The sequence below is a fragment of the Rhinoraja longicauda genome, chromosome 8 (assembly GCF_053455715.1).
Source record: "Rhinoraja longicauda isolate Sanriku21f chromosome 8, sRhiLon1.1, whole genome shotgun sequence".
In the NCBI taxonomy this organism is placed as follows: domain Eukaryota; kingdom Metazoa; phylum Chordata; class Chondrichthyes; order Rajiformes; family Arhynchobatidae; genus Rhinoraja; species Rhinoraja longicauda.
Window position 1 is genome coordinate 7836963 of NC_135960.1, and position 12484 is coordinate 7849446.

Sequence of the window (12484 nt, forward strand, 5' to 3'; positions counted from 1 at the left end):
TCTCTTCCACAGGATGTGTACCAGGTAAACCTTGTGAAGATACTCACGCGCCATCACACCACCACCTTACCGGAAGTGATTTAGCCAACTGAGCAGATTTCTGGGCGTTCTTCCTGGGTCCATTCCACCCAAAATCCTTAAGAGCCAAAGGCAGACACAAAAAGCTTTGAGTAACTCAGCGGGTCAGACAGCAGTCCTGGAGAAAAGGAGTAGGTGACGTTTCGGGTCGAGTCCCTTCTTCGGACTGAGAGTCCGGGGAAGGGGAACGGGAGATATAGACGGTACTGAGGGCAAATGGATAGAAGACATGCAAAAAGCAACGATAACTATATCTCTCGTTCCCCTCCCCCCTGACACTCAGACTGAAGAACAGTCTTAACCCAAAGTTCCATCTACTCTTTTTCTCCAGAGATGCTGCCTGACCCGCTGAGTTACTTACCCCAGCTTTTTGAGTCTGTCTTCGGTTTAAACCAGCATCTGCAGTTCCTTCCCTACACATTCCTTAATGATGACCAACACTCATACATTGTGCAGGAAGGAACCGCAGAAGCTGGTTTAAACCGAAGATGGACACACAATGCTGGAGTAACTCAGCGGGGCAGGCAGCATCTCTGGAGAGAAGGAATGGGTGACGTTTCGGGTCGAGACCCTTCTTCAGACTGATTTAATGTTAAATATCATACATTGGCACATATTTCTTCTGTCAACTTGCTTTTCATTAACAATTGCTGGTGAATGTTTACAATGGAAATCATGTTATCCTAACACCCCTTCAGTCTGAAGAAGGGTCTCAACCCGAAACGTCACCCATTCCTTCTCTCAAGAGATGCTGCCTGTCCCGCTGTGTTACTCCGCCTTTTTTTTGTCTATCTACTGCCATACATCTTGTGCCACTGTTTGCTATCTCCATCAGAGTTTTGTGCCTGCTTTATGTTATGCTGCTGATGTGGAGAATGTAATCAGCTCGACAGATTGATCTTAGCATGCACAAGAGACCACTAATGGACTCCTTGATGAATCTTTCATCCCTGGGGGTCTGTTGTTCTCGTTTCGTCAGTGAACCGCATTAAAACTCAGCACGTAGACTTCTTGTAAGTAGTGAGTCCAGTGTCATTTCGTAATCTCTCTGCTTGCTTGATCTCTCTCTCTCTCTCTAATCGGTCAGAATCATATTACCGTTCCCATTTCCCAATTCCCGCCGCTGGTCATTTTTCACCAATTACCCCTTTTTCGTTCAAAGTCGTTCAAAAGGCAGTAATCTATCACCATGGCTTTTGCTTCACCGTTTGGCTGTCTGAAACCGATTCACCCGCACTCTGATCCGATCATCGTCGGACGTATTAACTCGACTGGATCGGATCCCCTCAAATGTTGCCTGACCTTGTGTTCATTCCCAAAGTTTCCTCAATTATATAAGAACGTATAAGATTATTAAGGGGTTGGACACGTTAGAGGCAGGAAACGTGTTCCCAATGTTGGGGGAGTCCAGAACAAGGGGCCACAGTTTAAGAATAAGGGGTAGGCCATTTAGAACGGAGATGAGGAAAAACGTTTTCAGTCAGAGAGTTGTGAATCTGTGGAATTCACTGCCTCAGAAGGCAATGGAGGCCAATTCTCTGAATGCATTCAAGAGAGAGCTAGATAGAGCTCTTTAGGATAGCGGAATCAGGGGGTATGGGGAGAGGGCAGGAACGGGGTACTGATTGAGAATGATCAGCCATGATCACATTGAATGGCGGTGCTGGCTCGGAGGTGCCGAATGGCCTCCTCCTGCACCTATTGTCTATTGTCTATTGTCTAATTCATTTCAGAATTCTATAATTTCCGGTTATCTCACTCGCATGACATGTGTAGGAACCCCAGACAAACTTAAGGTATCACAAAATGCTGGAGTAACTCAGCAGGTCAGGCAGCATCTGGGAGAGAAGGAATGGGTGACGTTTCGGGGTCGAGACCCTTCTTCAGACCTCTGGGAAACTTAAAATCGACGGGAAGTGCTGGAGTGTCTCAGCGGGTCAGGCAGTATCTCTGGAGAAAAAGGTGGGGTGACATTTCGGGTCGGAACCCTTCTTCATACTGAAAGTAAAGATGGGGAGGGGGGTGGGGTGGGGGGAGGGGGTGAAACCTCTGGAAACATAATTCTGGGCAACTTAATTGGACTCCCTGTTTGCTTGATGTGGAGTCCACATATATACACGCACTGTCCGAAGAGAGGCTCAACATTTACTCTGGTTGAAAGGGTGCAGGGGTGCAGTTAGCGAAACACATCGAGAGACCGCAGAGATTTAAGGAACTGGGGTTTGGTTCATGCGCCAAACTGTCGCGGGAAGTGTGGCGACAAGGGTAGACAAAGGTGGAGAAGAAGGCGAACAAAGAGAGGACCAGCGTGGGGGTGGGGGTGGGGTTTGTCAAGAACAAAAAGAGACCTGGAGTGGGAGGGGCATCGAGAACAAAGATTACCTCAGCATAAGGGGGGAGGTGGGTTTTGGGGGGGGGAGAAGGGATAGGGACCATAATGAACACTTTTGTAACTTTGTCGGTGCCCTTTACTCTTGCATGCCTGTACTGTACGCAAAGAAAGAATCTCGCTGTACCAAGTACATGTGATAATCCAGGATCACTCAATCAGTATGGCTTCATCCGCCAGGGCACCTAGGTACAAGAGGCGGGGCGGTATTTTCCACCTGCACTGGACGTTGGCGAGATCGCAGCTGGAATATTGTGCGCACTACAGGTTGAAATTGTGTTAGGGGGATGGCGCGACTGAGCTTGAGAGGGTGCGGAGAAGGTTCACAAGGATGTCGCCAGGGCTGGAGTACTTGAGTTATGGGGAGAGATGGTGTAGTTTGACACTGTTTTCCCAGGAGTGAAGGAGGTTAAGGGGTGACCTCATAGAGGTTTATAAAATGATGAAGAAAACGTAGAAACAAACAATTACAGATGCTGTTTTTTTCTCTCTCAATGATAGACACAAAGTGCTGAAGTAACTCAGCGGGTCAAGCAGCATCTCTGGAGTGGAAAGAAGGGACCCGACCCAAAACATCGGCCATCCTTTTTCTCCAGAGATGCTCCCTGACCCGTTGAATCAGCTTAGTTTAGTTTACTTTGGAGACACGGTGCAGAAACAGGCCCTTTGGCCCACCGAGTCCGCACCGACCAGCGATCCCCACACATCAACACTATCCGACATGCACTTGGGACAATTTACACTTATACCAAGCCGATTAACCTACAAATCTGTACGTCTTTGGATGTGGGAGGAAACCGAAGATCTCGGAGAAAACCCACGCAGGTCACGGGGAGAACGTACAAACTCCGTGTGGACAGCGCACGTGGTCGGGATCGAACCCGAGTCTCTGGCGCTGCATTCGCTGTAAGGCAGCAACTCTACCGCTGCGCCAGAATGACTCCAGAACCTTGTATCTATCTTTTATAAAATCATGATGGACATAGAAATGGTGGATAATGGATGAGTCTAAAATTACAGGGCACAACGTTTCAGGTGAGTGGGGAAAATATTTAAAGAAGATATAAGGGACATGATATTCACACAGAGAGTGGTGGACGGTTGGAAGGAGCTTCCAGAGGGAGTAGTAGAGATGGGTAAAATAAAAGTATTTAAAGGGCATTTGTATAGGTTCGTGGATAGGACATTTTTAGAGGGATATAGACCAAATGCAGGCAAATAAGACTATCTCATGAAGGCACCTTGGTCAACATGGACAAGTTGGGCCGAAGGGCCTGTTTCTGTGCTGCATGTCTCTATGACTCCACGACTTTACGTCCTACATTTGCGACATTCTTCAGGAGGTTTTCTGCTGATTTTATTGGTTGATGTTTCAGTCATGAGCTCTCCTTGATGCAGTTACTTTCCACTTTAGTTTGGTTTGGTTTGGTGATACAGCACGGACAAAGGCCCATCGGCCCACCGAGTCCGCGCCGACCAGCGATCCCCCACACACGAACACTATCCTACACACACCAGGGACGATTTACAACTTCACCAAGTCAATCAGCCCACACACCCGTACGCCTTTGGAATGTGGGAGGAAACCGGAGCGCCCGGACAAAACCCACGCGGATCACGGGGAGAACGTACCAACTCCGTACAGGCGGCACCCGTCTTCAGGATCTACTTTGCTTGCTATTTACTCATTAAATGGATCATTTTCTATTAAATACACTGTTTGTCGTGAAGTCAACTCTGTGCCAAATGGTGACTGACTAAATTGTGTCTGTGAACACCGGGAATTAAGAGGCATGGCGTTGCAATCACATCGTGGCTCTATCAGAAATGTAATGGACCAAATTATTTCGTTTGACTATCACAGTCTTTGACTTCTGAACTTGACACCTTGGAACATGCTCTGATGATTGACTTGGTCTATGTAACATAAAGCTTTGGTTTAGCAGGAGACCCTGCCAGGAATTCTTACAAACTAATATTATAACATGAACCATTTTTACTTTATCTAATTGGGTCCTTCTAATAGATCATCAGATCAATGATAAGTTTGTCGCTCGGCAAAAAGAAAATGAAGGCTGCACCTTAAATCAGCACTTAACAAGTCCACCTTGCTCAGAGTTAACATGGTTAATGGATAAGTAGCCTGCGAATGAAAACTATAAGGGAATGAATGTGGTAAGGATAAACCGAGTATCAGGTTACATTTAAAAGTTTATATGAATGTTTTACATCGGCTCTGAGAAGGATTGTAGCTACACTTAACAATAGCCACTGTTACTCGAAAACCTTAGGCTCGTAGACACTTTCGTTCTACTCCCTTTTTGAGCTGGCAATTAGTTAAGCAGGAAACAATAGGGTTATATCCAGCACTGTCAGGGAGACCGAGGTTGTCTGTGTGCTTGGAGCTGACGTTTGGCTGTTTAGTCTGCAGTGTCTGGGGCTAACTCGTAGAGCACTCGCAAGCGACCCCGAGCTGTCGGTGTAATTAATCTGGCGTCGTGGACGAGGAGGGGGCCCGTGTCAGATGAAATACTCCTTCTTGCCGTCACCCCCAGCGTCCTGGTAGTTGGCCTTGCCCCTCATCGCCACGTCTGGGGCCTCGGCGTAGTCCGTCCGTTTGGCTGCGTTATTCTGGTACGTGCCTTTGTTCTGATACAGCAGGCGGCTCGTGATGGCAACGATGCAGAGGATGACAAAAATCACGATGGCTATCACACCTGTTGTTGGAAGAGAAATCTCCTTTTAGTTTTTTTTTTCTTGCCGTTAGAGTGATACAGTTTGTGGGGGGAAACGGCCCCACCCTTCGGCCCAACTTGCCCACACCACACCAACACATGTCCCAGCTACACGAGTCCCGCCTGCCATCATCCCTCCAAACCTGTCCTATCCATGTACCCGTCTAACTGTTTCTTAAATGTTAGGATAGACCCAGCCTCAACTACCTCCACTGGTAGCTTGTTCCATACACCCACCGCCCTTTTGTATGAAAAAGTTACCCCTCAGATTCCTATTAAATCTTTTCCCCTTCACCTTCAACCTATGTGCTCTGGTCCTCGATTCACCTATTCGGGGCAAGTTACTCTGTGCATCCAGTGTTATAAATCAACATTATTTTTTTATTTCAAGACAGCTGCACTTTTAGTTCATAGGTGATAGGAGAAGAATCAGGCCATTCGGCCCATCATGTCCACTCTGCCGTTCATACTTAGTTGAGTCTAGGAACAAAGAGGTCCTTCTGCTGTTGTACAGGGCTCTAGTGTCTATTGTCAAACATGCCTGCTCTATCTTTCCCTCTTCACCCCATTCTCCTGCCTTAGACAATAGACAATATACAATAGGTGCAGGAGGAGGCCATTCGGCCCTTCGAGCCAGCACCGCCATTCAATGTGATCATGGCTGATCATTCTCAATCAGTACCCCGTTCCTGCAATAAATAATTTCTGATTTCTTTCTGATCTGTGCACTCCAACATGTTGGGAATGCTCAGGAGGTCGGTCAGTATCGATGGAGAATGAAATAGAATTATCTAAGAGTACAATGATACAACTCTATACTTATCTAAGAGTACAATAATACAACAATGAAGAACTCAACTCCTTCAGTCTGAAGAAGGGTCTCGACCCGAAACGTCACCCATTCCTTCTCTCCTGAGATGCTGCCTGACCTGCTGAGTTACTCCAGCATTTTGTGAATAAATACCTTCGATTTGTACCAGCATCTGCAGTTATCTTCTTATACAACTCTATCTCGGTTAGGAACATGGATCTCTACACTGATGTTACCACCAGTGGGAGAGTCTAGGTCTAGAGGCCATAGCCTCAGAATTAAAGGACGTTCTTTTAGGAAGGCGATGAGGAGAAATTGCCAAGTCAGTGGATATGGTTAAGGCAGAGATAGATAGATTCTTGATTAGTACGGGTGTCAGAGGTTCTGGAGAGAAGGCAGGAGAATGAATGAATGAATGAATAAGTTTATTGGCCAAGTATGTGCATATATGCAAGGAATGTGCCTTGGTGCTCCGCTCACAAATGACAACACAAACATACAGTTAACAATTAAGAATAAAGAATAACCACATCAAAACAATAAGGATACAACATTGCGGTCTAAACATGTGGGTGAAAATAAACCAGAGCAAAAAAGAATGGGTTTAGGAGGGAGAGATAGATCAGCCATGATTGAAGGGCGGAGTAGACATGATGGGCCGAGTGGCCTAATTCTACTCCTATCACTTATGACCTTGTGACCTGCCCTTCCACCCAATGCTCTAAGTGGGTGAGGGTTTGCTGCAGATTTCTTGCTTGTAAAAATCAATCAGTAAATAAGATTCTTTCGGGGAAACGGTTTAAGAATGTGTTTATACACAGCCACAAAACTAAACGATAGAAGATATTTCAAAGCACAGCTTTGTGTTCCGATCATTCCCCCCCCCCCCAAAAAAATGCTTTCCTCAAAATTGTCATTCTGTAAAATGCACAAATTGACATTCAAGGTAAAAACGGCTTTGAAAACATCACCAAGGAGAGCAGTGGGCTACTTTGACAATATCAGCCTGATTGTTTTTTTTTTGTGTCTAGCAGCCCTCTCCTTACAAATAGTAAACTCGGCACAAAATATGCAGAGAATATATGGGCTTCTTGACAATTCTGACTTAATTGGAAAACTCAGGCGTTCCAAATGTCTCCACTTTTGCTGAAGTCATGGTGAAATATGATAGTGTCATTAAGAGCCACAGATACAATCCATAGCAAAACTCTCCCATCCAATTAGTAAAAACTATTGATAACTGCCCTCTGCCTCTCATCTGACCAATTAATAAACCCAGCTCCTTGGGTTATTTTACAGCTCAGGAGCACATATGCTAGCCATGAATTTATTTTGCCCGATATTACTTTCCAAAGACTAAGATCTATGACTTTCCATTCAATTATTTGCTCAATGATTCCAATGCATTTGTAAGTCAAAAACTACCATTTAAAGGCTAGCACTCATGAATTTATCGTTTAAACTCAAATACTTCTTTCCATTATAGAATCCAGTATTTCACTGCTGCATAAGATCGTAAAAACAGATGCCTTTTTTTGTTGTTGAGGGAATCAACAATCTCTCTCAGGTTTAATCTGCATGCTCCAATTATATGTTGACCCTGGAAATGTCACCACCAGCCACTTAGTCACCATGCTGAGGGAGCTGCATTTGTGATGAAACTATTTAGTGCTGGAGTTATATTCTTCAGTCGAATGGAAACTGGGAGGATATTTAGTTCATAAAATACTGAAAACCACAGACAATGTGAACCTAAAGCATCTATTTCCTTTCTACTTGCAGAAAGGAACTGCAGATGCTGGTTTACATTTAAAAAAATCGACACAAATTGATCTTATAGAGGTGTATAAAATCATGAGAGGAATAGATCGGGTAGATAGATGCACAGAGTCTCTTGCCCAGAGTAGGGGAATCGAGGACTAGAGGACACAGGTTCAAGGTGAAGGGGAAAAGATTTAATAGGAATATGAGGGGTAGACAATAGACAATTGACAATAGGTGCAGGAGGAGGCCATTCGGCCCTTCGAGTCAGCACCGCCATTCAATGCGATCATGGCTGATCATTCTCAATCAGTACCCCGTTCCTGCCTTCTCCCCATACCCCCTGACTCCGCTATCCTTAAGAGCTCTATCTAGCTCTCTCTTGAATGTATTCAGAGAATTTGCACACACAAAGCTTTTTCACACAAAGGGTGGTGGGTGTATGGAACAAGCTGCCAGAGGAGGTAGTTGAGGCTGGGACTATCCCAATGTTTAAGAAACAGTTATACAGGTACATGGATAGGACAGGTTTGGAGGGATATGGGATAAGGGCAGGCAGGTGGGACTAGTGTAGCTGGGACATGTTGGCCGGTGTGGGCAAGTTGGGCCGAAGGGCCTGTTTCCACACTGTATCGCTCTGTGACTCTAAGGTGCTGGAGTAACTGAGCGGGTCAGGCAGCATCTCTGGAGAAAAAGGAAAGGTGACCTTTCGGGTCGGAACCCTTCGTCGACCCTTTGTCCAAGAAGGGTTCTGACCCGAAACATCACCCATCCTTTTTCTCCGGAGATGCTGTCTGACCTACTGAGTTGCTCCAGCACTTTGGGTCTATTGTGCCCCAATTAAGTTAATCATTGTGCCCAGAAGGACTGTGCCATTGAGCGTGGAAACAGGTCCCTCTGCCCAACTTGCCCACACCGGCTAACATGTCCCAGCTTCACTAGTCCCACCTGCCTATGTTTAGCCCAAATCTCTCCAAACCTGTCCTAACCATGTACCTGTCTAAGTATTTCTTAAACGTTACAATAGTTAGTCCCTGCCTCAACTACCTCCTCTGGCAGTCCCTTCTATATACCCACCACCCTTTGTGTGGAAAAAGTTGCCCCTCAGATTCCAATTACATTTTTTGCTCCTTCACCTAAAACCTATGTCCTCTGGTCCTCCATTCCCTGATTCTGGGCAAGAAACTCTGTGCATCTACCCGATCTATTCCTCTCATGATTGTATACACCTCTATAAGATCACCCCTCATCCTCCTGCACTCCAAGGAATAGAGTCCCAGCCTGCTCAACCTCTCCACATAGCTCAGACCCTCGAGTCCTGGCAACATCCTCGAAAATCTTCTCTGCACCCTTTCATTATAACCTTTTATCTATTTGTTAATTGTTGTCTTGTTCCCTCCTTGTTGAATTAGACAATAGACAATAGGTGCAGGAGGAGGCCATTCGGCCCTTCGAGCCAGCATCGCCATTCAATGTGATCATGGCTGATCATTCTCAATCAGTACCCCGTTCCTGCCTTCTCCCCATACCCCCTGACTCCGCTATCCTTACGAGCTCTATCTAGCTCTCTCTTGAATGCATTCAGAGAATTGGCCTCCACTGCCTTCTGAGGCAGAGAATTCCGCAGATTCACAACTCTCTGACTGAAAAAGTTTTTCCTCATCTCCGTTCTAAATGGCCCACCCCTTATTCTTAAACTGTGGCCCCTTGTTCTGGACTCCCCCAACATTGGGAACATGTTTCCTGCCTCTAACGTGTCCAACCCCTTAATAATCTTATACGTTTCGATAAGATCTCCTCTCATCCTTCTAAATTCCAGTGTATACAAGCCTAGTCGCTCCAGTCTTTCAACATATGACAGTCCCGCCATTCTGGGAATTAACCTAGTAAACCTACGCTGCACGCCCTCAATAGCAATTGATGCTACCTAACTTCAGTTTCAGGCTACATTACATGCCTCAGTCCGAAGAAGGGTCTCGACACGAAAACGTCACCCATTCCTTCTCTCCAGAGATGCTGCCTGTCCCGCTGAGTTATGTCCAGCGTCTCTACCTTTGGTGTAATCCGCCATCTGTGGCTCCTTCCTGCACATTCCTCCTGTACATAATTTATTTATTTTTTCCGCTTGCAACTTTGCAGCTCAGTGCTTGAGTATTGCAGACACAATAAGCTAAATGAACTGCATTCAAGAGAGAGCTGGATATTTGAATGCATTCAAGAGAGAGCTGGATAAAGCTCTTAAGGATAGCGGAGTCAGGGGGTATGGGGAGAAGGCAGGAACGGAGTACCGATTGAGAATGATCAGCCATGATCACATTGAATGGCGGTGCTGGCTCGAAGGGCCGAATGGCCTCCTCCTGCACCTATTGTCTATTGTCTATTGTCTATTGTCTATTGAACTCCTGCCACCTAATAAACTTTCCAAGATTCTTTTATACCCCCAAAACCTGGCTGGCCCATCTCCCCCCACTATCCGCACATTAAAGGGAATAACCATTCACTCCCCTGGTGTAGAACAAATCGTCTCTTTCACAACTGCATTGTAAAGGCAATTACTTTTTTGTATCTCTGCTCCTTACCTCCGATAACTGCAGAATCACTTTTGACTGCCTTTTGCAAAGGTACTTCCTCCTCGGTGGGCTTGGAGTTATCTATAATAGAAAAAAAGGGGACTCACAATATTTTATCGGAAAATGGGATGGGGAATAGGGTACAATACAGTTATGAATAATTGACAAAGGAATTTAGTCCATTCTGTGTCACACCGCAGTGGTTCGAGACTCCACAGGCAGAAGAATAATGTATTTTGTCCGCTCGGCACTTCCCAAAGGCATTTGAAACCAAGGTAATTGTTTTGCAGACCACTCATTGTTATAGGGAAATATGAGCGCCATTTTCTGCGGCAACAAGGTGATGCCGCAGCTTTATAAGGCACTGGTCAGACGGCATTTAGAACATTGTGAGAGATTTTGGGCCCCATATCCGACTGGCGTTGGAGAGGGTCATAGACACATAGGAAATAGGTGCCGGAGCAGGACGTTTGGCCATTCGAGCCGCCATTCAATACGATCATGGTTGATCATCCAAAATCAGTAACTCAATCCTGCTTTCTCTCCATATCCCTTGATTCCGTTAGCCCAAAGAGCTATATCTAACTCTCTCTTGAATACCACATCCAGAGGAGGTTTACGAGAGTGATCCCAGGAATGATTGGGTTAACATACGATGAGCGTTTTAAGGCGCTGGGCCTGTACTCGCTGGAGTTTAGAAGGATGAGGGGGGGTCTCATTGAAACTTACCGAATAGTGAAAGACCTGGATAGAGTGGATGTGGAGAGGATGGGGAGGGGGATCGAAAACCAGCGGACATAGGTTGAAGGTGAGGGGAGAGAGATTAAATAGGAACCTGAGGGGGTAACTTTTTCACATAAAGAGTGGTAAGTGAATGGAATGAGCTGCCAAAGGACATAATTGAGGCAGGTACTCTCACAACGTTTAAGAAACATTTGGACAGGTACATGGATAGGACAGGTTGAGAGGGATATGGGCCAAATGCAGGCAGGTGGGACAAGTGGAGATAGGACACATGTGTGGGCATTTTGGGCCGAAAGGCCTGTTTCCACACTGTAAGACTCTATGACTCTAGAGGGTATTCATTGGGAGCAATTTCAGATAAAACACACTTCGCATCCAGCAAACTAGTTATTGGAGACAATTTAGACTTCATGCTGGAGACCACTGTCAGTGGTAAGTGAATGGAACGAGCTGCCAAAGGACATAATTGAGGCAGGTACTATCACAGTGGCGTTGCAGTAAATTGCTGCCTTACAGTGCCAGAGACCCGGGTTCTGTGCTGACTACCGGTGCTTGTCTTTACGGAGTCTGTATGTTCTCTCCGTGACCTGGGTGGGATTTCTCAGGGATCTTCGGTTTTCTCTCACACTCCAAAGATCTACAGGTATGTAGGGTGCTAATTGTGAATGATCAGCCATGTTCGCATTGAATGGTGCTGGCTCGAAGGGGCCGAATGGCCTACTTCTGCACCTATTGGCTATTGTCTATTATAGGTTAATTGGCTTGGTATAAATGTAAAATTGTCCCTGGTGTATGTATGTAGGATGGCGTTAATGACTGATGGGGACTCGGTGGGACAAAGGGCCTGTTTCCGCACTGTATCCCTAAAACTAAAAATTAAAACCACCAAGGCCACTCCTTCTTTTAATTCTGAGGCTGTGACTTCTAGTCCTAGACTCCCCCACTAGTGGAAACATCCTCTCCCCATCCATTCGATCCAAGCCTTTCACAATTCTGTATGTTTCAATGAGGTCCCCCCTCATTCTTCTAAACTCCAGCGAGTACAGGCCCAGGGCCGACAAACGCTCATCATAGGTTAACTTACACATTCCAGATTGCATCACCCGCCCACCATGCCTGCTCACTCAGTCCGAGTGCTGATAGCAAGCACACTCAATGAAGGAGACTGAAGTGTGAAATAGGTTAATTCTCGGAATGGCGGGACTGTCATATGTTGAAAGACTGGAGCGACTAGGCTTGTATACACTGGAATTTAGAAGGATGAGAGGGGATCTTATCGAAACGTATAGGTTTATTAAGGGGTTGGACACGTTAGCGGCAGGAAACATGTTCCCAATGTTGAGGGAGTTCAGAACAAGGGGCCACAGTTTAAGAATAAGGGGTAGGCCATTTGGAA

General features: G+C 45.9%; 1 protein-coding gene across 1 annotated transcript in view; it reads right to left on the reverse strand.

Annotated features, from left to right (window-relative positions):
- Window positions 1–555: 555 nt before the first annotated feature.
- The window catches only part of LOC144595736 (contactin-associated protein-like 5), a 970382-nt gene continuing 958453 nt past the window's right edge, over window positions 556–12484 (reverse strand). The window contains 2 exon segments of the mRNA XM_078403311.1: window positions 556–5184; window positions 10354–10425. Coding sequence (XP_078259437.1) covers window positions 4988–5184; window positions 10354–10425 — 269 coding nt within the window. The 3' untranslated portion in view covers window positions 556–4987.